General features: G+C 47.2%; 1 protein-coding gene across 2 annotated transcripts in view; it reads left to right on the top strand.

The window, feature by feature from the left end:
- ERICH6B (glutamate rich 6B) overlaps nt 1-26,878 on the top strand; it is a 56,265-nt gene that overhangs the window by 22,531 nt on the left and 6,856 nt on the right. For both annotated transcript variants that reach the window (XM_073894524.1, XM_025874845.2), the window contains 6 exons: nt 283-461; nt 6,990-7,028; nt 10,680-10,768; nt 13,444-13,580; nt 15,865-15,926; nt 21,118-21,296. In XM_073894524.1, coding sequence (XP_073750625.1) covers nt 283-461; nt 6,990-7,028; nt 10,680-10,768; nt 13,444-13,580; nt 15,865-15,926; nt 21,118-21,296 — 685 coding nt within the window. The remainder of the gene's footprint in view (nt 1-282; nt 462-6,989; nt 7,029-10,679; nt 10,769-13,443; nt 13,581-15,864; nt 15,927-21,117; nt 21,297-26,878) is intronic.

The raw sequence follows: 26,878 nt of genomic DNA, 5'->3' as shown, positions 1-26,878 counted from the left end.
GAAGCCTGGCCCATTGGCCTTTGAAGGCATCCACAGAGCCTTTCACTGAACACGAAGCAGCGGTCAGCCATATGGGGCTCTGCTGCCTGGAAGAGCACACAGGCCTATTTACCATCATCTACTAGCTGGTCCCTTCTCACCTGTGACACCCACCATGTGGGATGGGCAGAGTCTGCAGGAGCCGGAGAGTAGCCACCCCACTTTTCCAGCAGGCCATCGCCCTCAGTGCCTGACCTGGCCCCTGGGTGGAAGTTGACCTGCCTCTGTGCTCCCCTCTGACAGGAGCTCAGCGACTAGCCCCTCTAAGGGGACCACCCTCTTCTCTGTCCCGCCTTCCATCTCTGAACTTCCCCACGAGTCTCCATTCGGTAACATAACGCCTTCTACCTCGTACGTGCGGCAACATGGAGAACTTCTGGCCTGGCAAGACCGGAGCACGCAGACAGAATGGACCTATCAGAGTAAGCAGGGGATGGGGGAACTGCACCCTGCTGGCCACCACGCGGGGGGGGGGGGGGGTGCGGCAGGGCAGGCGCGTTCCATGGGTGTGAAATATCACGGTTCGACGGTTGCCTGTCACGCTAATGACATACACCTGCTTCCCGTGCCGTCCGAAGTGGTATTTTAGGTAGGAAGTTAAACTCCTCTACTAGCCCCGCTACCCCTTTCCTCCATCCCAGCACCCCCCTCAGAGAAACATCAGCAAAGTGCTGAAACAAATACCTTTTTCAACCTTTCCCTCTCTTTTCATTAGTCTTCTTGTTCCTGCTCTACATGAACTCGGGCCCTATTTCCCTCAGGGACACAGGCCATTACCTTCCCAGATTACAGACGGGCTCCTTGGGGGTGACGGGCTGTACCCGGAGGACCACGTGGACGGCGGCAACAGCACTGTGTCTCAGCAGGCAGTCAAAGCCGGCCCTGATTCCCACCCGGCCAAAACCAGCTGCAGCATCAACTTCCGTAGCCACAACTGGGAGACACTCAAGAGAGAGTTTGGCAAGATTGCACTGAGAATCTTAATCCTCTACCCAATTAAGCCCAAAGTCCCCTCACCCTAGGACCCTGGCATGGAAGACGGAGCAGCTTTGCTTGCCATTATTAATAATTTAAATCCTGCCTTCGTGAGATTGATCCATCACAGGTTCACAGATTCATTTCACAGCTGTAGTCATGGCAGCGGTAAATTATATTCCCCACTCACCCCTTCCCTGCCTGCGTCCGTGCCTGCTCTATTTTGTAGCTCAAATGTGGTTAAATGGAATTAGGCACCAGAAACCCTATGAGGGAGGGTGGAGAGGCAGAGGGCAGGCCCGCACAAGCCAGGAGCCCATCGGCACAAGCAGCTCCAGAGGAGGGGGATTTTTACAGGTGAAATCAGTTCATGTGGGACTTTTGTCAGCATGTGCGCTCCGGTGGGGCCCTGAGAAATGGAACCATTTTGAAGTCAATAAGCATGACAGCTGGGAAAAATCTGAGCATTTATCTAAATATTCATAAGCAGGATTCTAAAAGTCATTTACTGGGTAATAGCCTGTAAAGTGCCGGTGCTAAGCTTGAAAGGATGTGGGAGGGGAGAGAATAGAAGGCTGGAGTGAGGGAAGGGGGGGGCCCTGAGCCCGTTCATCCCACTGTGGACCCACCTCCAGAGAGGGAGCCTCCTGCGGTCATAGTTTCATTTGACCTGTTCATTCTCAATCCTTTTGGTCCCTAGGCTTAATTTACAGAACTAGTGATGTCTGCATCTAATTGGGGTTTTAAGCACTCTGCATATCTGGCCTGTAGGGGCGTGTTTTGCAGCTAAGTGTCTTTCTAGGACTGAGATCCTTATAGCCGACATATGGTCAGGTCAGTGCTTAGTAAAAGTCTAGCCGCCCACAGTAAATGCCTACTGATCAAATATTGCGACAGGGGTGGCCTGGACCAAAGGTGTGCTGGGTGTTGGAGCCTCTAAGCCACGATCAGTGACACACCCCAGGTTCCTGCAGTTATGTGAGGGGATGGTGGGTAGAGCAGAGATTGAAACACAAGGAAAAGCAAGTGATTCTCTAAAATTCACGGAGGTTTTTCTTTCCCCTTCTGCTTTTGGTTTGCAATCTGTCCTTTGGAGAGCATTGGTAATGGTCGGGCAAACATTGCCTGTAATAATATACAAGATTGTGTCTGGGCAACAGAATGGGGTGAATAGATGACAAAGATACTTCCGTCTGAGGGTTAAGGAGTTGTAAGAGAAAGTGACAGGGTGCAGGAAAAACCCATGAAGAATGGAGCTCCGGGAAGGCAGAAGGGCTCGAAACCACATCCAGAGGTGAGAGAAGAAGGTGACACGGGGAAAGCGATGTGTGGGAGGTTGGTGATGGGGCCCATGCCATGGAGGAAAGCTAGTCCTTCTGCAGCTGGAATACAGAACCCTGAGGATTCTCGGGGTTTTTGCAGATGCAAAAAAGAGTCTGCTTTCAGCCCAGGGCAGAAGCCACCCATCCACTTGGTGGAGAAACACAATCAAGGCAAAAGCAATCCAAAATGCTGGCTGTGGGGCCAGTAGGAACAGCAGAGATGAGAGCAGGCATAGATATTGCCGTGCATCCCTGTTCCCGGTTGCCTGTAAAGACGCAGATTTCCAGCCTTACCAGGATCCCTGTCTGTATGCTTAACATGATCCCCAGAGGACTTATAGGCACCGGAGCATCGGAGAACCAGAGAACCTCAATTGCTACTTATTGACCGTAGGATGAGTTTCACGGGTCCTCATTTCCTACTTTTAGAGCATTTGTAAATTATGGGATTGTTCAACCCCAGGGGGCCAGAAAGAGCATTTCACGTGGCAGGGTCCTTCTCAGCAAATAAGACTTTGAACTGAATCTGGAGGGAAAACACCCAGATAAATCCTTGAACCCTATTACTACAGAGAGTGGCAGGTCTGATATGGAAGGAATGCTAAAGGCACCAGAAATGCCTCATGAGCTATGTAAGGAAGTATTCCGAAGGAGGACCAGAAAGACTATTTATGGCCTCAGGTGTCTACCTGTCCAGGCACAGAGCAGACTCATAAAGAACTGCAGGAGTTCTAACACAGAGCATTCTACCCATGATTGTAAAGATCCTCAAGACTTCGTGCCTGGCACGTAGTAAGCACTTATATTTATTAAACACTTGCAAAATTGTTGAATCCTCATCTAATTCGAGATCAGACATGGTGACGGGAGGGTGTATCGTACTCCCAAGAAAACAGTCTGGTTGGGAAGGGGGTTGCATACAGAAATATATACACAAAGAGACACTATACATCTAGAAATGTGGGTGAGGATAAACAGAGGGAGGAAGTGCCTTCAGTGGTGCAGTCTGCTTCAAGCCACCTGGCCAGATGGAGAAGAGTGTTGGAGAACTCCCAAAAGTGCAAACAAGCGTTCGTGCAGTTTCCTGCCATGGACTCGGATTTTGAAAGATCGCACACAGAGGTTAAAGAAAAAATGATAAAGTTCCCTATGATAAAGGTGGGAAAATGGCTCAAACCTTAAGAATAGTGCCAGGAGAGGGGCGCCTGTGTGGCTCAGTCAGTTAAGCATCTGACTCTTGATTTGGGCTTAGGTCGTGATCTCGGGGTCGTGAGATTGAGCCCCGCGGCAGACCCCTTAGAATTCTCTCTCTCCCTCTTCTTCTGCGCCCCCCCCCCCGCTCATGCATGCTCTCTAAATAAATAAACAAAATCTTTAAAAAAAAAAAAGAAACAGGAATAGTGCCAACAGAGCTGAAGCCCAGGATAAATTTATTCTTACCAGAAGATCGTCCTGTCATCACCATCACCATCATCACGCAGGCAGCCACAAAAGGAGGGGCCCTATTAAAATTAAGGTAGACAGGGCCACTGTTTAGTGCGATGCGGAGGAATGATTCAGAGAAAGGTTCTTCAATTGCTATTTAATTTTGATGTCACTGTGAAGGAAAATGATCTCCAGATTGAAATGGATGCAAGAAAATTCAGCCAAAAATAGCAGAAACCAAAGACTGGTGAAAAGATCAGAAGGGGACAGTAACTGCTGTGTCCTGCCCTGGGTAAAATATCCACCAGAGTGTCTATAGAGTGAGAGTATCTTAATCACGTTTATGGTTTCTGAGGAACCGGGAGATGAGTCTGTGACCAATCCGGGGCAAATATTGAGAGCAGAATGACCACAAGAAATCAGAGTAAGATCAATAAGAACACATCAAGTAATACTGGGTTTAGGTCACCTTTTTGGACAAAGTTGGTAGATAAGGGAACAGTGATAACCTAGTAGACCCAAATTCCACAATGGGTTTCATTTTCAAAGCCTTCCTGATGTTCCTGTGGACAAGATAAAGAAATATCAGGTGGGTGCTCATGAAAGACGATAGAATGATAACTGTTGAATAACCACCCAGAGACACTGCTTTAAAGATCAGAGTCAACCCCATTTCCAGTGGGGAGCCATAGGGCTCTGACCGGCACAACATTTTATCATAGACCTGGACACAGACGTAGGAGGAGTATTTATATTTGCAGATTACCTGAAGCTGTTGGTTGATGGGAATAACATAATCAGATCCTAAAAGAGCTTGACAGGTGGAAACATTGAACGGGAACTAGCTAGATCCTAGATAAGGTCAACTTACATTAGATCCTGCTCTTGGGCCCACAGAAATAATAGGATAGGAAAGTACAGGGTGGGGAAGCCCTGTTTGTTGTAGATACTTTACTCATCCACAAGTTCAGTAAGTCAGCGGTATGACCCAGGTGAGTGCCAGAAAAGCTAACGTTTACATAAAGGGAAATCAGTCGTGCTTTAGCCTGCATTGGAGGGCCAGCCCCGGGACACCTGTTCAGTGTGGGGGCTGCCGCACTCCAGGAGAGTTCGAAGCGGACTGGGCTTAGAGAGTGGCGGGAGGCGGACCTGGGCACTACGTCATGCCCAGAACTGTTGCAGTGAAGGGCAATGGTTAGCCTGGAGGACCCGTGGCTCTGAGCTAGGACTGCCTTCAAATATCTGACCATCTGCCACACAAAGATGAGACCTGACTCTGCGTGTGCCCTGAAGGGAAACATGTTAAGAAAATGAAATGGTACCAGTCAGAGCTATGCCACAGTGCATGAGTTTTCTTAAAAGCCGGAGAGCTGCTTGTCCACACGGGGCTCTGCCTCGGCTGAAGAACGAGCAGGCCCCAACCCGGCTCGTGTGCGGGAGGCTTCTCATCTGGGCACCTCAGGCCAGGCTCGAATCCTGCCACCCCCGGGAGCGGATGGAGCAGTTTGCCTCTGCTTTTTCACCACTGGTGTCTGCCATGTTCTGCTCTGAAGATTGGTATATCCAGGGTGTGTGTGCACACATGCACTTAGGGAGAGGGAGAGGTGGGGGAAGGTGCAAAAAAGGGACAGGGGCTACAGAATTCCAGAAGGCATAAAATAACGGTAGCCAGGAACTTACAAAAGCTCTCAAAAAATACAGTAGCCTCCCACTGCCTATCTTAGCGGATCTGTGCTACACGCCCCTGGCTTCCCAGCCAGCAACCACTGAACTCTTCTCAGAGAGCAACAGAAGAGCAGAGATACCCGCTTCCTGCAGGGACAGGCATAGCCCCATTCAAGTCTCCACATGGCCTCGGAAGCCACTTGGAGCTCTAAAATCTACCCCCCAAGCCCCAGCCATTCCGTTGATCCTAAGAGCCCAGCCGGCCCATGGTGACCAGAGGAGAGGGCCGCAGAGGGCTGCATCTCCCGACCACTGCTTTACCGCTGTGCTGCGGTAAGTTAGCGAAACTAAACAGGAGGCGAGGCAGGGGATGCACCCAGATACGGCCTCAGTGCCCTCCAAGCCGTTCCTCCCCTCTGCGGATCAGCCTTGGGCACCAAGGAAGAATCTTAGGCCCTAAATGTCTGATATGAAGCCCCTGCAAGGGGTGAGGTTAAAATCGCTAAATGGCCACATTCTTCTGTCTTCTAACGGCACCTGGAAAATCAAAAACGAAAACAGGACAAGAAATGTCAATAACCATGCTACCCTCTTTAAAGTCGGGTTCAGAAGGTATTTAAATTTTATAATTTTATGATGATTTTAAATGACTTGTGGAAGTTACAGATCCATCCACGGGAAGGTAAGAAAAACAGAATTAGCCTGCCCCCAGCCAGAGAGAGACCTCTTTTGACCATTTTAGACTAAAGCAATCTTAATTAAGGCCTGTGGCTAAGGCGTTATTCCCAGGGCTCGATGCAAGGCTTAGGGCTCAGGGAAGAAACTGAGCCAAAGGGTCAAAAGGCTTTCAAATTTGAATTAAAATTGAATTTTGAAGAGGGAGGAAACAGTATTTACCACTGGAATTACTGAAGGAAGGATAATAGGTTACCCATACTCAGCTTATTCCATGACACTTACTGTATACCTACAGACATTTATTGTACACCGACTGCATACTGGGCAGGATATAAGATGGACAAAACCATCACACCCTCTGACAGATGGTAGCCACACTTGTGGTGAGCAGAGCAGAACATAGAGAGTTGTTGAATCACTATGTTGTATTCAGACCTTAAATCCTAACGCGCAAGATGAAATACCAACACAGGGAGGGAAATCAATATTTGTTGAGCGTAAGCAACAGGCCTCAAACTGTTGAAGTTTATGGAAGCTACTTATCCCAAAACACGTGATCTCCACCCTGTCTCCCCCAGCTATTAGGAGGTGCTTTTTAAATTGATTCCCTCAGGGACCAAAAGGTCTGGATAAGGAACGCCTGGGGGGCTCAGCCGTTAAAGTGTCCGCCTCTGGCTCGGGTCATGATCCCAGGGTCCTGGGTTGTAGTCCCACATCGGGCTCCTTGCGCAGTGAGGAACATGCTTCTCCCTTTCCCTCTGCCCCTTCCCCCCACCCTGCTTGTGCTCTTTCTCTCTGACAAATAAATAAAATCTTAAAAGAAAAAAAGTCCACATAAGTTCACCATACCACATCCTATTAATAATTGTTCTTATTCTTTTTCAGTGTATGTTATCCCTGATTTTTCTCACGGGGAAGAAAATGGTAAGCACCCAACATAACATATCCAAAGATTCCTGTTCCCTGCAGAGTGCCCTGGGCTGGGGATAGTGCCCCGGGAGGGTGGGTCCCTTGTTGGTCCAGCTTGCACCAAGTCCTAGAGAGGAATTAGGGACATGCTGGGCACACAGCCCCTAAACTTGGATGGGCTTCGATGTCGTTTCCTGAAGAAGACGGATGGAAGAAGAAGTAGAGAGAGGGTCTCTGGAGTGAGACCGAATGACCCGGGACAGAAGTCCATCTCTATACTCAAGAGCTCTGGTCTAGGGACCCCCACATTTAAGAGGGTCCAGTCAATTGCTGGGCTGCCTGAGGTCTAGACAGCAGGGCTTGATTGGGATGCAGAGGACCCTCCAAATAGCCTTATCCAGCAGCACCTTGGTAGGGAATAAATTGGAGCCCCTACAAATGGTACCTTTAAAGACTTTTAATTCTTTATTAAGGAGGGGTTAATTGAATCCTATGAAGAGAAAGGACAGGAGAGAATCCTTATGGTGGCAAAGTCCCATCTTACACCTACCCCTCCATAAAACAAAAGCCCCACAATTAACCAGGCGCATCCTATTAGAAAACAACTTAGGAACTACAATCTCTTGTCTTTCAGCATGGTGGGGGCTTACAAACACGGTGGCTCATCAAATGAACTCTCAGATTCTAGACAAAGCATCCCACCCACTGCCCCACCACCCCCAGAAGAGTACTGACCAATAGAATTTTCTTCATCTTATTCCATTCCCAGGGAGAGTTTAGAGCCATGCTGCCCAAACTTTAATGCACAGAATCATCACCTTGGGGGGACATCTGGGTGGCTCAGTCAGTTAAGCATCTGCCTTTGGCTCAGGGTCCTAGGATCAAGTCCCGCATCGGGCTCCCTGCTCAATGAGGAGCCTGCTTCTCCCTTTGCCTTCAGCTCCCCCTGCTCATGCTCGCTCTCGCTCTCTCTCTCTCTGTCAAGTAAATAAAATAAAAGAATGACCACCTGAGGATCTTGTTAAAATGCAGACTCTGATTCAGTAGGTCTGTATTTCTCACAAGCTCCCAGCAGCACCTACTGCTGCTGATCCATGGACCACATTTTGAGTAGCAAGGTTTAAGAACAGCTTATAGAGTTGTGCCCATTACAATCACCAGACCAGAGCCAATCCCTCCACCCACCTGTGGAGGCTAAAAAGGAATTTACTACAGCAGAGGTCGAGGAGGTGAAAACTGGGCAGTCTCCTCTATGTGCCTATTTGTCAGCGGAGCTGGCTTGCTCGTTCTTCAGAGCTGGTCCCTGGGCTAGTCCCTTACTGCTTCTCCCCTCCCTTTCCTCATCTACAGTGTGGGGATCTGCCCTGCAGGGCAGATACACACAGCTCAAGCATCTCTCCCACATTCAGGAACTATGGTTCTGTCGGGGAAAAACCACTAGAAGAGAGTCACTGATTGGATGGAGAAAAATTAAGATTTGTTCTTGATCAGATGGAGAGAAGACACAGCCTACTTGAGGGAATCCTGTATGCCTGGCATTTACTTACGGTAGCACTCTGGTGGGCCACCTTGAAGACAAGTCTTATTGTTCCCATTGCACAGATGAGGGGCCCAGAGTGCCAAGGGGCTGGGTGACACCACTCAAGGGCCTGGCACTTCCCGCACCAGCCCTCGGGTGGAGCCACTTCAGGGGAAGATAATGATCTCACTAGAACAAAGGTAGACGTTGACAGAAATCCCCAAAGGAAAAGTTAGTTCGGCAGAAAGCTTTTCCTTCTCATTCAGCCCCAGTTATGGCTGTTACTGCATACTTACTGTGCTTGTCTTGACATGTAGACAGTGCCCATCGATGTTAATAAGGTTAATTATTATGTTGAATCGAACACTTCTGAACAGTGCTATTCAGTATTCAGGACTGCCCGGTCACCTTCTTCCCTTGATAAACACCTAGTTTGGGTTCCCTCCAATTAACTATGTATTATTCAAGAAAGCCCTATTAGAGTAGGGCAGTCACAAATGATGGGGATTTGCTGAGCTATTAGGGCCAGAGCCAGACTCTTGTTCTCAACGTAGGCAGGCACTTACTCAAAGAATCTCATGTGGGAGGTGCTGCCCCTCAGTCTGTCCAGACCCGTTCTCCCAGTTCCTTCCCCTCTCCTCCCCAGTGACACCCGAAAGGACCATCCTCCTCAGAGCTTGCTGGAATTCCCGTGGATTCTTGTCAGGTTTTCCTGAATATCTTTTCAAAACTTTTCTCCACTGTTTCCATGGCAGGCAGGCAGTCTGGGGACACACAGTGTTTTTGGAATCGAGCTGAAAGGGCCCTGGGGCCTTGCCAGTTCTGAGGACCCCAGGGTGCATGCAAGAACTAACAGAACGAATTGCTGTAAGGGTCCTCTCAGCACAGGGTCTATCACAGATGTGTCAGGTTTCTGTCAGAAACAACCGAAGCTGGGGTAGGGGGTCTGCAGGCAGAAAATCCCCTGAGCCCGGTGCCGGTAAAGGCGGATCCAGCCGAGTAGCATTCTCTGTCCCAACAGAGTTTTTATTACTGAACCAAAATTGGGAAGAAGTGCGAAGTTCACATGTATAGAGATCACGAAGAATGTCGCTTCTCCACCTCCAAAGGTGCCCTAGAGACACAAAATCAGCCAGACTAAGTCAGCCCTGCACCAACCTGGTGGATTTTCAGGGCTGTCTGGATGGGCCGGCTTGAAGGGGCTGCTCTCATTTCCCCAGGGGCCCAATGACCCTGTGAGAGCCAGTCCTCTGAGCTCCCGCCTCAAGAGCCACAGCTTCCCAGGAGCAGGGGATGGGGCGCAAGTTGTAATGATCAATTCCTTGATTCAGTTTGCAGCCCGTCAACACCGGAGGCTCTAAGCCCCTCTCTTAGCCCAGAGTCAGCAGGCTGTAGCTGACCTTGAGAACAAAGGCATCTGCTCTCTGGAGGACTTTTTATGAGCTCACTGGCTTGAGAATACATCTCACGTGCTTTAATTCGCGATTATGAACCATATGCAAGTGTAGAAATTGGCAATTTTTTTTACAAAACTGGCAAGAGATGGGAATATTTCTCAGGATTTCCAAGAGAAAATCACACTCGGAATAGATCTCTCCCATGATAAAACTAAAATCCTTCCCACAGCCTGCAAGGTCCTCTGTGAGCTGGTCCTGTACCCCACCCCATTTCCGCTCCTGCTACCCTCCACACTCACTCTTCTCCAGGCATATTGTGCCTCTTACAGTTTGTCAGTTATGTCAACTGCACTCCCACCCACTGTCACCACCGGGCCTTTGCACTTCCTAGCCTCCTGCCAGGAATGTTCTTTCCCAGTTATCTGCCTGATTGCTCATTTCCTTCATTCGGGACCCACTCAGGTGTCACTTTGTCAGGTGAACCTTTGCCATCCATCAGGAACACATACTTTCTCAAGTCAGCCACTGAAACTGACCCTTTGATTCCTATTTTATTAATATCCCCAAGTTGAATTTTGGGTAATTTGGTGAATTTACCTCAAGTCTTAACAATGATGCATGCATTTTTATTTAAACAGGCAAGGATAAATGTCATAACTCTGTTTGCTTTTGGTTTTGGTTTTGTCTGTTCCTTGTTATGGTTCTTTTTCCAAACGCCTTTCCTTCTGCTGTGCCTTCCAAAATCAAAAGTCTTGGATTTTGTTACCAAAGAGAACTTTTGGAATGATTTATTAAATGAGCCCATTGACTCATCGGAAGCTGAGGACATAGATGACAAGGTAAGTAAAAAACTCAAGACCACCTTCCTCCAAATGTTGGAGCAGGGTGGCCCGAGGCCAGCCAGGAACTGCCTCTAGAGCGCAGGGATTCCTAGCTTCACTCCATTGTTAGCACAGCCCAAGAGAGCTTTTCTTAAAACAGAAGTAGGTATAAATGACACGTATTACATCAAAGTGGGTCAGAAGAAAACCGAATGTAGCATTCCACGGCCTTACTTTCAGAGCCCTGCTGGTATTATAAACACCCTCCAGATCACTTTTAAAGGCGGGAGAGAACAAAACAAGTTAATTTATCTAGATATCAAGGCAAATCAGTCTTTGTAGAAACCTTCAATAAAAATGAAGTTCAATTGCAGAAAGATGGAGTAGGTGTACTTTTCCCACTTAGCACAGCTTAGAACCCTAGACGTTATCTATAAAACAAACAGAAGAAGCTTCTGAAAGGTGGACAGAAGCCAGACTGGCTAGGAACCGCAGGACCCAAGGAATGTCATGGCGGTGAGTTCCCTGAGTTTTCGTTTTGCTTCCTCTATTCCTGGCGATGAAGTGCTGAAAGACAGCAACTCAGAAACCCCAACAGGCACAGACAGCAAAAGCCTCAAGAAACACCTGCTATCTCTGACCAGAAAACCAGGAATGGGGCAGCCTGGCAAGACAGACACTGTAGACATCAGCCTCTGCCACGTAAGCAAACACCACGGCAACTAGCACAGATGACCCTCCCCAGATCTGTCGCCTGCCGCCGCCACCACCCGCAGAAGGGCACAGAACCAGCCCCAAGCACCAAGGGACATCCTTTCCCTGGCTGGAGCCCGTTACCAGACAGAAGATGGGAAGTCATAATAGTTTGAATAAGCCTTACGTCTACAGTATGCTACGTTGTCTTTCCTGCATGAATATTTTACCCGCTGCTACAGCCTGGTGGCTCTAACTTCCTGTGTCAACTTACTTCTAAGACTTACCATGCATGTTGATGCAGGTGAAAACATTAGTATGCATCCTTTCCATTATGGCTAAGAAACTTTCTCAGGATTCCAGGTACTAACTACAATCACAAGAATGAAATCTTGTGTCCCCAGAACTCAAAATTAAGCAGATATATTTTTCTAAATTTACAATAGAAAAAGTGAAAAAAAAAAAGATAGGTTGGGTTCTTTTTTAATTATTTAGTTGGGAAATTTTCTGGTCTCAGTTCATATTTAGCCCTAAATTTCTTGCTGTCCACACTTGCTTCTGTATACATTAATAAGAATTGGTTTTCAAATACTGAAAAACCACATTAAAGGGAGAAAGCACAATTTCTGGAACTCAAATTCACCTCATTGGATTTACTAAGACAGGAAAGTAAGCTCAGGCATTTTAGGAAGATTTTTCAGCAAGAGCTGAAATCTCAAGGAATTGTTTTAATTAGAAACTTAAATTATTCAGAACCCGTCAGCACACCTGTCAGCTGAGGTTCTCTGTGCCAGCCAGACGGAGCTGCAGTCACAGGCAGAGGGGAGACCTCGCCCGGGTGGTTGTGCACAGCACACTGGGAAGGCTCCATGTGACAGGAGCACTCCACTGGCAGGAGCTGGGGAGAGGCTTTTATAAAGAAGAGGCAGAGGCAGAGCAAGGACATTTTTGATTGGCCATCACTTAACACCTAATTGGCTGCTTGTGATTGGTTGTCCTTAGGTTTCAATGCATAACACTGAGACATCTATAGCCTAAGATTTTGGTTTGCTCACCTAAGCCCCGCCACATTAGAGCCACCTCCTGTAATAGCCTGCTCGTTTAATTAATACCAGCAATGGGAGAGGGGTATGCAGGGGCTGGAATTGGGCAAGCCAGACAGGAGGCACCCCAGCTTGTCCCCCAACCTAGAAAATCTGGCCAACCACAGGCTACATTCTTATATTTGTCCCAGCCCACACGCAACTTTGGATATGTCGGCCTTCCACTTACTATAGGAGGCTAATATGTTAATGGCATGCTATACATGATCAGGTGTTGACCAACCACAACAACCTCAACTTGTAGGTGAGCAGGGCAACATGAAAGTGCCATGGTTTTCTATGACAGTAAGCCAAATTTCTCTTTCTGTCAAAAGGGATCCAGAAAAGAAACTGCTGTGAGGACCCACCTATAAGTCAGTCGTGGTTATTAGCTTCACAGACTTGGGATAGAATGCTCCAATTTACAAAATCAAAAGGCAGCTTGCGACATGATTACTTTGGAAGAATCTCTAAATACAGAATTGTCCACTTCTATATCATGTTAGGTGCTACCCCGCCTTCCTGAAGACTGCCATCCTTTACTAAGTAAGCAGCTGTTGCTGCCAGGCCTTTTCGGCAACTCAGAAAGCCTGTTATGCTCTTAAATCGTGGAAGCGTTTTTATGCTCTATAACCGTCTCCACATTTGGAAAAAGGGTAGTTTTATGCTCTGAAAAGATTTGTTGGCATACGGCTGTTAAACAAACAAACCTCGAGCAAATTGGGGAGTGAGGGGTATGAGGATAGTGGAAGTATTCTTTAAAACAAATCTTGCTAGCCACACTACTGTTCCCACTGTTTGTGTTTTTCTAATAGCACGGTGAAATCTCACCTGGCACCTTGGGGAGTCAGAAAAGTGCTTCAGTGGTAAAGCCATTAAGTCCCCTCTTCTGGGTGTTTCATTCTGTCCCTTTTGTAGCTTCTCAGCAGCTCCTATCAGGCAGTGTTTAGGACCATGCTCAAAGAAATGGAGGCTCGCAAAGAACAGGAAGAGGATATTGACGTCCCCGTGACCGGAATTCTGGAGAGTGAAACCAGACGGAAACTGGGAATTCTGTAAGTGACAGGAGAGATCAAGCTCTTGGTCAGTGGGTTCAGGCAGGCTAGCAGTAGCAGCAGGGGAAGTCTAAATTGGGTCACCACAAAGAAAAAGAGCAAGGCCAGGGCCAGGCCGGTTCCCTGAGTCAAAAGAGCAGGTGCAAGAGCAAGGGCAAGCTCAGTGGGCAGGTGAACAGAATGATCTGGCTGCCAAAAGTCAAGAGCAAGGAAATCTACAAGCATGGGAGGTTCGGGGTAGTATCAAAGGCTGACGGTGACAGAGGTTGGAAATCCAGGGCAAGAAAAGTCTTGGAGGGATCATGAGCTTATATAGAAGTCTGGGGAGCAAGGCTCAGAGCCCTGGCCTTGTAAGAGAGGGGACAATGGGGGGATCAAGGTCCTAGGCATCTGCTAAGAAATTCCTAGCTTCATCATAGGTTAGCTAATGCTCTTCCATGCTCCCTGGAGTGGGAAAAACCATGTGCTGCACCGACCTGGGAGTCATGGCCAGAATCCCCAACTGGAGTGGGGAACAATAAGGTTATTGCAGACTTGCTGGCACCAAGTCTTTCTAGTTATCATGGTCCCAGGTCACAAAATGCTCCTGAACTCTGTTTGTACATCCAGTCGGTGGTGCGGGGAAACTTGGATTTTCATTTATCCAACTACCAGAAACCTTAGCAAGCAAGGTGCACATTCAGGCCTCCTGTACGTCTATTGCAGACTCTGGCAGTGACACCAAGGAACAGGCTCTGGGGGCACATGGCACCCCGCATAACCTCCTTGATGAGTTGAAGCTTTCACAAAAACCAAGAAGACTTCTGCTTTGGGCTCGGTAGAGTCCTGGAGCCAGAGACCCGTGAGGCTTCTCTAGGAAAGGAGAAGACAAAATACACGGAGCAAAACACAAAGCCTATCCAAGCTTTCAGAACCTTTCACAGCTACAAAAACAAATGCAAATTAACTTCCCTGTAAGTTATCCTGCCTCTTATGTGACACTTCCCCCACCCATTCCATCCCACTGAAGCCCATAACCAAGGTTCATTGTAATCTGATTGCACACAACACATATTTCCTGAGCACCTACTATGTGCGGATCTGCTGGGTGTTGATCAGTAGAGCAGTGTGTACCTCAGAGTCTCTGCAGTTGAGGAGCTAGCTGTCAAGAACTCCATTAGCTTGCAAAGGTGGGCCAAGAGCCAAGGGAGGAACGTTTCCCAGAGGACCTTGGGTGCCTCTGGCTGGGTCCCCTCACTAGAGTTGACTCTTGCATACCTTTGGCCTCCTGCTCTCAACCTGCAGGTCAGGCTTCACCCCACCGACAGTTCGGTCCTTATTCTTTCACAGATGATGGCAGGCTAGGTAACTGCTTTAATTCCATTCAAAGTGCTCGTAGATAAAGAACATTTGATACAAATGGGTCACAAAGGGCTCGTTTTCAAGTTCCACCATTGTTTCTAAAGTTCAAACATAAACCTGCTCCCTGCCAGGGAAAACAGTTCGGCCCTTCCCAGCAAAGTGTATTTGCTTCCTGGGGTCACTTGGGGTTAACTTATTCCTCTCTCCTCCAGGAACCCGAACTGAGAACTTAAAATCTGTCCTGTCAAAAGCCTTCTTCTCAGATCCAGTTAAGCCTGGGAAGCTCACTCCTTCCAGTACCTTCCCTTTCAAAGGAGCTGTGATCTGAGAACCAGGAAGCACGCTGGAGACCACCCTTATTTGGAAGTAAAACAGCCCAAGCCATTGAAGTCCCAAGATGACTTACTTAGTATATTGACATTCAAGGGGGAGGGGGGGTAAGGGCTTGATCATTTTGAAGAGCTGTGCCTCAGTGGGGCTTTCATGATAAGTCATTTTGAATAAGAGTATTTGAAATGTTTCCACTACATGCAAAGTGGCCTCGAGTGACTGTCCAGTGCTACTCCTCTCAGCTATTTCCAGATGCAACCTTCACTGGGATTTGTACAAACCACTGAAAGATCAAGCTGTGAGAGCTTAACTCACAGAGCCAGGCTTGCATTTGGACCTCCCAGCCCTGTGTCTAGCTGCCGAGATGACCCTTGTTGAATTCATTTTTAAGAGTTTGGGAGTCCGCGTAGAGTCCAGGAGGCAAGCACTGAGTGAATACCATGTGCTCTGAGTACTGACTGGAAGAAAAACAGAGTCCAAAAGCAGAGCAATGGGCCCGATTTTTCAACTATGAGAAACACCCAGCAGGCTCTAGCATTGTCTACACTGTGTAGCATGACGTGTACACATGAATTTAGTCCCAGCTTTTAAAGGTAATTCACATTCCTTTTAGGATGAAGAAAAACTTTGAAAAATACAAGACAACGATCCTCTGGATTATGAAGAAACGTGAAAGTAAGGACCGCCTTCCCATTTTCCAACCCGTGATCGGCTCTCCTGGTGGCATTTGGCTGCCTCTCACCTTCTGCCACGTACCCTAAAGGAGGCAGAAATGCTCCTTGCCTAGCTTGTGCACCTGCTGGGTTAGCAAGGTCCTAGCTGCCAGGGATAAAATATCAAGCAAGATGGACACAGTCTGGGGCCACCTTACCCTTTTTTGGGGGGTGTGGGTGAGGATAGATAAGAAAGCAAGGGGATTCACGTATGCAAGGGTTGAGTGCTATAGTAGGAAGAGGAGGCTATGGAGCCCCATAGGAAGGCATCTAACCTAGATTTGAGGGGCTATCTAGAGTATTAACACAACAGTTTGGGGAAGAATTAGCCCCTTTACCGGACACTGAAGGCATGTGAGGTCCAGCTGTTAAGATTTGCCAATCATGGAGGTTGCCAGTGTTTTTAAGTCTAATTGTAGAAAACTTGGGCCACGAGCCTAAGCCACGAGGTTACTTCAGTCAGAAACCCAAAGCCACCACATATCTTTCAGATGACTAAATCCAACATAGAAATGGTGAGAATACCCATGGCAGACACAGCCAACCAGTCCTGGTGCAGATTCCTTCCTAAGATTGTGGTCCAGGCCCCCAGGACTGATTTATGCCCCTGACCTCACTCTTTGGGAGTAACCGCTATGGACTAGGTCCTCTCACATACTGTCTCTGATTCAAATGAATCTTCCTAACCACGTGAAGCAGGATAAAGAAGCTAGGGCTCAGGGAGGCAAGGAGACTTACCTGAGATCATCTAGCCATTGTGTGGGCACAAGCCACATTCTGCCCAAGACCTCTCAGGCCAAACCTGGGGCTCATCCCCTTGGCATGTTCAATGAACAACAAAAGGCCAGTGTGTCTGGAGAAGAAAAAGTGGGGGCCTTCTAAGCCAGGTCTTGTGTCCTCACCGGAGTTAGGAGGCTAGGAGAAGGAATGGCTACCTTCAGTTTCCATAGTGGGAAGGCCCTGCCTTCCACCAATACTCACACAGTGGGGTGCCCCCAAAACAAGGAGGGGGGGTTCACATGCTCAGCTGCCAAAACACAACAAACATCTATTCCACTTGTGATGCTATATTTGTCTACTGCTCATAGTTCTGTTCCCTCTGGGCTGCAGACACCTGTGTCTTTTATCCCTTGGCACCTCAAGCAAAGCACCCAGTAGGCACTCAATAACTGGTTTGTTTTGTTTTGTTTGATGGATGTAGGCATGAATGATTTTTTTTGCTCCTTTGGGAAATTAAGGCCTACCAGGATACTCTGCTGTCACATGGCCAGGGTATGACTTCCAAATGGAAAATGAGATTTGACAATGGCCGGATTCCCATAGTGCCTCACTACCACCCCTGCCCACTCCCTGCTCCTCTGGACAACTGAAGCCTAGAAGGTTTGAGCTTTTTTATACAAAAAAAGCAACATTTCAAATAGATAAAAGGCAACCCCTTCACGTCCTGGTTGTTACCAGTCCCAAAGAAATCTCCCAGCCTCTTTTGAGATACAAACTCATTTACTTCCGATATGCAGACTATTCCCCATTCCAGGCACACAGACCCATGTCTCCGCACACTCTGATTTCTGAGCCCAGGCTGCCTGCATGGGTGTGGGACCTATGATCAGTCGCTTGGGGCTCTATACTTAGAGAGGCCCTGTGTTTGGCTTAATGCCCTGCTGCTGTCACTGGCTTGAAATTCTTAATAATTTTAGAACAAGGACCCCTGCATTTTCATTTTGCAATGGGGCCTCTCAAATTAGGCAGCCTTTCCTGTTCAGAACCATCTCATCTGGGAAAAGAGGTGAGAGAACACTACAAAGCCTGAATCATGAGCCGTCACAATTCAAAGCTCCCTGCGTGAAGGCCACAGATCTATGGACCCTCTCCCGGCGCCGTGCGGGCATTACTCACAGTAACTCCATAGGTCTGTGTAGACAGCATAATCCCATTTTAAGGAAACCGAGGCTCAGAAAGGTGGCCTAAGCCTCGCCCTTACACTGGCAGAGCTGGATGTACAGCACAGACCAGGGTGTCCGTGATTTTAGCTTTCTGACAGGGAAACAAAATGAGCATATCAATGTCCTCTTTTATCTTTTACCTTTTCAGAAATGTCTTCTATTAATTTCTAATGGACACTCAGGAACTGTGGCTGGGCTCCCGTCAGCTTTTTCCCCCTGACAAATCGCTATCAGTCGTAAGCAAGCACTGGAGCAGGAAGGTGCTCCTCACAGGGAGACAGACCCGCTTCCAGACTTCCTACACGGGTCTCCAAATGACCCTGCCCTGCCACCTCTGTCTCGTCATTTTCCTGAGGAAAAGCTTCCTCTCTGAGCTCTAGTTGGTGGCCTCTTTAGTTCCTTAGACGTGCCATGATCCTAGATTCCCCTTTTCCTATCTCCCCCCGCCCCCCGTTCTCACTGACTCTACCTCAGGCACCTTCATCTCTCCCCTGGAAGGAGCTCTCCCTAGTCTCCCTGACTCCCTGCTTCTCCTCTCTCAGTCCTTCCTTTGCATTGTTTCCCAAATAATCTTTTTAAAACTCCTCATTGGCCCTCCATTGCCTCCCGGAAAATGCCCACCTTCCCTACGGGGCTTAGAAGGTTCTCACCTTTTCCCCTGCAGACACACTGGTTTTTTTGTTCTTCATGGAATAGGCCAGGCATCCCCTACCACAGGGCCTTTGTACTTGCTGTTCCTCTGCCCAGAGCACTCTTTGCTCCAATATCCCTGTGGCTTGCTTCCCTCACTTTATTCAGGTCTCTGCTTAACTGTCACCTTCTCAGAAATAGTTTCCTTGGCTACCCTTTATAAGTCAGTGCACACACACACACACACACACACACACACATCATTTTCCACCCTTCTCACCCTGCTTAGCTCTTCTTCAAAGCACTCCTAGCCATTCGGCATGGTAAGCTGTATCCATTCACTTGTTTAGCATCTACCTCCTCTACTAGAAAGGAGAGCAGGGACTACAGCAATCCCCAATACCAAGGACAGTTCTGGGCACCCAGATACACAGTAGACCTTTACTAAATGAGTGAACAAGGGAATGCCCTGCCTGCCTCCCTGGAGTCACCGGTCACCTCTAACCCGGTCTCACTGTGGCCTTCGACAGCACCGTGCTGATGCTGGGAGTTCCCCTCACCTGTTGGAAGCTCACCCTCCCCGCCATCTCCTCAGCCTCCAGGCCTGCTCAGGTCCCTTCCTGCGAGGTCTCCTGGCCCCTGTGGGACACCTGGGCAGGGCCCCGGGTGAAATTAGAAACTGGAAGGCAAGTAGAGACTCCAGAAAGGCCTCTCCAGACCGGTAGGTCTCTCTCCATAAGCAAGAGAACTTACTTCCAAGGCTCCTCTTGGGCAGCCGAGAGACAAGTAGATGTCCACATCCGCCCGCCAGGTCTTGAAAGCTTACCTAGAGACCTGCATTGGGTTCGGTCCCAGCATGTGGTCCAGGTCTCGACTACATGTGGCTCTCCCAAGGCGGCGTCCTTGAAAATGGCTCCAGCTGTGGGAAGGGCTGGCAGGGCAGAAGGTGCATTCCAAGGATGGGGAGCAGGTGAGGAGCCTCTGATTGCCTGGCTCTAGGTCAGAGGTCAACCAGTGGTCACGTGCTCCCATTGACCTCCTCCAACAGTGGTGACCCCAGTGGTGGGCCGAGTAAGCGCTCTTAACTGATTTCCCCCTGGACCCAGTTAGTTGCCAAGGGAACTGAGCTGTTCTGGCCCCTCTGTTCTGGCTGTTTGTCTGAGGCCCACGGGCAGTCACTGGGAGCAGGGATTTTTCCCCAGCTGCCCTCCTCATTTAGTTCCAGAATTCAACTGTTATCAAAATGGATAGAAATTAGGGCGCCTGGGTGGCTCAGTTGGTTAAGCGACTGCCTTCAGCTCAGGTCATGATCCTGGAGTCCCGGGATCGAGTCCCACATCGGGCTCCCTGCTCGGCGGGGAGTCTGCTTCTCCCTCTGACCCTCCCCCCTCTCATGTACTCTCTCTCTCTCTCTCATTCTCACTCTCTCAAAATAAATAATAAATAAATCTTTAAAAAAAAATGGATAGAAATTAAGGAGGGCACGTACCGTACCGCATGGAGCACTGGGTGTTATACGCAAACAATGGATCGTGGATCACCACATCAAAAACTAATGACATACTGTATGGTGACTAACGTAACATAATAAAATTTAAAAAATAAAAAAATAAAAAAACAAAATGGACAGAAATGATGATAAAAGGAAACTTGTTGCTGTGAAAACTACGTTGAATGCTTTAAAAAAAACTCAGTAAGAAAATAGCTTTTTAAAAAAACTGCTTTATTTTTTAATATAACAAGTTATATAGAAATTTATTTTTTTAATTTTATTTTATTGTTATGTTAGCCACCATACGTTACATCATTAGTTTTTTTTATTTTTTATTGTTATGTTAATCACCATACATTACATCATTAGTTCTTGTTTGCACATAACACCCAGTGCTCCATTCAATACGTGCCCTCTTCAATACCCAACACCGGGCTGACCCATCCCCCCACCCCCCCTCCCCTAAAAAACCTGATTTAAATTAGATGCAGACAAAACGTACATTAAAGATTGGGGAATAGATAGAATTTTTTTTAAGTCCGTGATTCTGCATTCAGACTCTTTAGAAACTACCAAAACTGAAAATGATAGATAATAAGTTACGAACGTGACCAGAGAGCCCGTCGTCAGCCCCACCTGCAGATCTTGCCCTACTTTTAAAATAGTGTGCTAATACACATTTATGTTTTAAGTTAAAATAACATGTTTAAAGTATGTTTCCTTTTTTTTTAATGATTCCCCACCTTCACCTATTTTTTAAATGAACAGAGTTAGCAGCCACACTGGTTATTGGCACGTGGCTGGTAGGTCACCCCCAGCATCCCCGAGTCTGAAGACCACCATGGTGTCTGGCAGCTAGCACTGGGCTGGCACACTGTGGGCTCTTGATAAATGTAAGTCGAATGAATGAACGCAGAAAATGAGAAAGCCGGGATTCCAACGCCTACATTTCTCTCCAAAGGTCTGCTCTTTCTACTTGCCAGGCAACCTTCGTTACTTGGGGGGATATGGGCCGTATCTCAAACCCTCACACTCTCTCTGATGCCCTGGGAAAGATAAGTCTAAACTTTTTTTCTCTTCTCTACCAGACTTACTCAACCGCAGAAGTGCAGGAGCAGCCCCAGATACATCTACTTTCACATTTCATTTATGGAACCAACCACCACCAGTCAAGGAGTCTGTGACAGAAGCCAAAAACACCCATCATGTTGTTCGTCGTAAGAAGAAATTAGAAATAGATACAGACGTGGTACAGAGCAAGACTGAGGTAGGTAGGGCAGTGTGTTGGTGTTTTTTGTGCAGGGTTTTTGCTCAGGTGAGACATGCACGCACACCATCAGGGAGCGTTCAGAACTAATATACAATGTGAATACAAGCAAGAAAAATGTGCTCCACATAGAGAGGCACACGAGTGTGTGGGTTGAGGGCAGATTAACTGGGGCTTTTGCTAGGGTTCACTGAGACTCCTCTCCCTCTCCCAGGGCCTGACTTAGGCAACAGGATGGGATTGGGAGGAGAATAAGGGAAATATACAATATTTAGTTCCATCCCCTAATAAATTTAAAATCTATATCAAAAATTGATCACACGAATGGATAAATAAACTGTGGTACATTCATACAATGGAATATTACTCAGTGCTAAAAAGAAATGAGCTATCAAGCCATAGAAAGATATGGAGAAAACTTAAATTCATGTTACTAAGTCAAGGAGGCTAATCTGAAAAGTCTACATATTGTAGGATTCCTACTATATGACATAAGTCCTAGAGTCATTTCAACTATAAGACAAAACTCTGGAAACAATATAAAGGAGGGATGAATAGGTAGAGCATGGAGGAATTTTAGGGCAGTAAAAATACTCTGTATGAAACAGTAATGGTAGACACATGCCATTATACATTTTCCAAACCCATAGAATATATAACACCAAGAGGGGACCCTAATGCAACCTATGGAGTCTGGGCAATAATGATGTGCCAGTGTAGGTTCATTGACTACAATGGACACCGTGGTGCAGGGTGTAGAAAGTGAGCGAGGCTGTGCATGGGTGTAGGGACAAAAGACGTATGGGAATCTCTGTACTTCCTGCTAATTTTGCTGGGACCTGCTCTAAAAAATAAAGCCTTTTAAAGAAAAACACTTATATGGTAAATTTATAAAAATGTGTATTGTAATATTTGGATACTACACATTAAGTGAAAACATCTCAAAGTACTGGAGTCATGCAGAGTGAGCTAACAACCAGGTCTGAAGCTCAAAAAGAGTCACTGAGGTGGGAATGAGGAAGATGTGATAGGCTTTATGCCTTCTGAATACATAAAGTAAGAACCAACTATGCCCCAGGGCCTCTTCTAGGTGCTGGAGATACAAGGATGAACAAAGCCCCTGTGCCCATGGAGTTGATGTTCCAGATGAGGCGACAGCCAATGTATAACAAACTGTTGAGTGCCCTGTCAGGTATTGTTAGGAGCCATGGATAAAGCAGCATAAGGGGCTCGTGAGTTGTTGGCCCGAGAGGAGAGTTGCTCTCATGCCCATAGGGCAGGTGGGGAAGTGCCCTTTGAGTCTAGGCACGAATGAAATGAGGGGCAGAGCAAACAGCTCAAGGACAGCTGTGGGCAAGTGAGAGACGGATAGGGAATGAGCTCAGATGCCCTGCTCAGGTAGAGCCTCGTGGGTCATAGTAAGACTTTAGATTTTATCCAAAGGATGATATGAAGTCACGAGGATCTGGAGCAGGGGAGGAACATCATCTGATTTATGCTCTAGAAGAACCTTTCTGGCTATGTGCGGAGATAAATTTAATGAGGCAAGAATGGAGGCAGGAAGTTCAGCTGAGAGCCGGGGCATCAATTCAGGTGAAAGATAATGGGCATCTCAACTAGGGCGGGGGCAGTAGAGGTGGTGGAAAGCACCACCTCTATTTTTTTGAAGGAAGAATCAAAAAGGCTTTCTCTTAAATTCAATACATGTGAGAGAAAGAGAAGATGAAAGGATGAATCTAAGAATTTTGGCCTGAGCCACTGAGTAAATGCTACATTACTATTTACTAAACTGGAGAACACAAGAAGCCTAATGTAACCTCACATTTGTGTAACACCATGCAAGTGATAAAGCACTTCTACGTGTAAGCTGAGCTTTTCCTAACAATCTCATGGGATAAGTATGGTATTGCTATCGTCACTTTACAGTTGAAGAGAGTGAGACCCAAAAAATCTTAAATGACTGTCACACGGACATAGAGCCTCCTCTTGAAACAGTTCCCAAAGCTAAGAGGTTTAATAACCAGATGTATGTTTCTTGCTCATGTCACATCTGATTTGAGTCTCCTAGCTCTTCTTGAGTGGCTCTCCTTGAGGCTGGCTCCTGGGAATCTGGGCTCTTTCATTACGGGTCTCTGCCATCTTGGAGTCCTTTGTGTCCCATTGCATGGACAGGAAGTGAAGACATGGTCTAGGCTTAAATCTATCAACCAAAAGAAGTCACATGATGCCTCCTAGATGCAAGAGAGCTGGGAAGTGGATTTCTGCTGTGTGTCCAGAGGAAAATGAAAACAGTTTGCACTAAGTGGAAAAGCAACCAAACATCCTAAAGTGATGAGGCTGGCCTCACCTTGTGGCAAAAGTAGGAGAGAACCGGAAACCAACACTGTCAACCAAGGTATGACTCATTCCAGAAAGGAATGGAAAATTCGGTATCCCTTCATCTCTTGGGCCTGCATGAAGAAGGGAAGTCAGTGGACCAGCCAGAACTCCTGCAGACGGAGAAATCAAGGGAAAGCCAGGGGACTCTCTAGGTTGTACCAGACTGTGGAATGGTGAGGGTGTTGGAAGCCCTCAGAGACCTTCAGCTTCCCCACACGAATGGTGATGAGATGTCAGCTTTTAGATAAGCCACTTATTATATAATTCCCAGTGAGGGAAAATGTGACAACTCCACCTTCAGGTCAGAGATTTTGCTTTGCCTGTGGGGTACTCATCGCCAGGAAAATGTCATTCCATGACAATTGAATTTGACAGGCAGACAGCGTCTTGGAGAACATTGGGCTTTCAGGGAGTGTGTGAACAGAAGACCTAAAATACAAATATCCTCTACCGTGAGTAATAGCTAGAAGTTCCTTCCAGGCCATCGGGAACAAACCAGCCCCGGATGTCTTTACAAAGCCCTTTTTTAGGTTAAAAAAGAAAAGAGCAGGGGCACCTGGGTGGCTCAGTTGGTTAAGCGGCTGCCTTCGGCTCAGGTCATGATCCCAGGGTCCTGGGATCGAGCCCCACGTCACGAATCCCTGCTCAGCGGGGAGCCTGCTTCTCCCTCTCCCTCTGCTGCTCCCCCTGCTTGTGCTCTCTCTCTCTCTCTCTCTCTGTCAAATATATAAATAAAATCTTTAAAAAAAAAAAAAAGCAGTGATGTGCAGACTGAATGTGGGAAGTAGCCGGGAGCTTAATGGTTGGAGGCAGCGTGTCCCACGGACAAGCCTGCAGGCGAGGGGCAGATGGCTGGCCTCTGACTCTCCTCTCACTAGACAACTTGGTGTACGTCATTTAAGCCTCATCTGCAGGGGGGCTAGTGACCGTGTCTACATTGTAGGGTCCTTGTGCTGTGGAAGAAAGTGGTCGGCGCAGTGCTGGATGTGGGGATGGAGTCCGTTTGCAGACCTTTGTCACCTCGAGTGGGTTTTACCCAGATGCCCAGGTTCCCGGGCATTCCAAGCATGCCCTGAGGAGCCCACAGCCCCAGCTCCAAAGATGGCTGCATCTTTGTCTTTGATTGCCTTAGATTTAAGCATTCTGCTGTAAGCTTTCTTGAACAAAAGGGTCTTCAACGGTTAAAAATAATAGCTGGAGAACTGCTGACCCATTTAGAGCGATGTGGGGCACTAGATGACCCAAAAAGCCTTCTTACTGCAAACACCTGGGAAATGTAGATGGCATGTAAAAAGCATCAGAAATGCAGAGGGGAATGTGTAAGGAAGTGAGGGACATAATCAACACCAGAAAGAGAGAAACCGAGACACCAGAAGAGCGAGCATGCGAGCAGGGGGTGGGTGAGGTGGGGCGGTGTGCTGGGGAGCGGAGGGCCAGAAGGAGACCAGCTCATCCTGATAATCCAGGTGCTTGGGTGTTCATGCCCCGATGGGAATGCAAGACAAGGACATGTGTCCTTCACAAGGAAATAGCCACACGTGAAACGGCTCCAATAATCGATGACATACTGGGCCACAAAACAAGTCTCAGCAAACGCTCAACAGCTGGTATCACACAGACTACGCTCTCTTACCCCAGTGCGTTTTAATTAGTCATAATTACATCACCTAAAGCAACTCGTGCATTTGCAAATTTAAAAACACACTTGCAAATAACTTGTGTGTCAAAGAAGAGATCATACTGGAAATTCAAAAATATTTAGAATGGAATGAAAGGTAAACACCTCTATGCATGGGAAACAGCTAAAATGGTATTTGGAGAGCAATGCTATAGCTTTAAATGCTTATGTTAAGAAAGAGGGGGAGGATCGAGAAGAAAGATGAAAACCAATGAGCTCAATATTCAATTTGAGGAATTAGAAAAATAAAATAGAGTAATATAGAAAACCTACAGAAGGTAGAAGTATATACATGGTAATAATAAGACTAAAAATCGATACAGTGGGAAACAAATAGAATAAACAAACCAAAAGCTGGCTCTCTGAAAAGACTAGTTAAAAAAGCAAATCTTCAGGTGAGGTTTATCCAGGAAAAAAAGAGAGAGAGAGAGAGAGAAGATAGTCATAATAAAAAAAAAAAAATGAAGACGTCATACCTACAGAGGGTATTGGGGTTTTTTTTTTTTTTTTTTAAACACCATATGACAACAGTTTTAGGACAATAAATTTGAAAATTTACCTAACATGAACAATGTTCTAGAAAAATATAATTCACTAAAACTGAATCAAGAAGAAATTTTAAAAACCCTGAATACAATGCCAAAGTTACGGGTTGAATTGTATCCCCCTAAAAAGATATATTTAAGTCCTAAGCCCCGGTGCCTCAGAACGGACCATTCTTTGGAAAACTGGTCTTTAAGGATGTAGTTAAGAGGAGGTTCTGCTGAAGCAGGGCAGGCCCCTAATCCGGGGTGACTGGTATTCTTTCAAGAAGATGGCCATGTGAAGACACGGAGACCCAGGGAGGGCAGCACATGAAGATGGGGGTAGACACCGCAGCCATGAACAGACAGGCCAAGGAACAAGGGTCACAGGTCATCACCAAAACCCAGGAGAGAGGCGCGGAAGAAATTCTTCCTCGGAGCCTCCAGAAAGAACTGACCCTACCAACACCTTGATTTCAGATTTCTGGCCCCCACCTCTGTGAGAAAATAAATTTCTGTAGTTTTGAAGTGCTCCATTGGTGTTACTTTGTTACAGCAACCCTAGAAAACTAAAACAACCAACAACCTGGGCACCTGGGTGGCTCAGTTGGTTAAGCGTCTGACTTTGGCTCAGGGATGATCCCAGGGTCCTGGGACCGAGTGCCATGTCCCCCCCTCAACAGGGAGCCTGCTTGGCCCTTTGCCCCTCCCCCGCTCGTGTTCTCTCTCCTCTCTCTCAGATAAATAAAATCTTTTAAAGAAGAAGGAAAGAAAAACAACCCATGACCATTAGAGGATTGAAATGACAATGACAGCTTAAAATATACATGCACACGTACACACACACACACACACACACACACACACACACACACACAGAGTGATCCCTCTCTGGCTCCCGGTCACATAGATGAATAAACTGAGCAGGCCCTGAGAGGTTTCCTATCCAGAATCCTCAGCAAGGTGGTGGTAGTGATGGGTGGGGTAGTGATGGGTGGGGT

Source organism: Callorhinus ursinus, unplaced genomic scaffold (genome assembly GCF_003265705.2).
Source record: "Callorhinus ursinus isolate GAN/ISIS: 27379988/994484 unplaced genomic scaffold, GSC_fseal_2.0 scaffold7, whole genome shotgun sequence".
NCBI lineage: Eukaryota > Metazoa > Chordata > Mammalia > Carnivora > Otariidae > Callorhinus > Callorhinus ursinus.
This window is presented reverse-complemented; position numbering and strand designations above follow the sequence as displayed.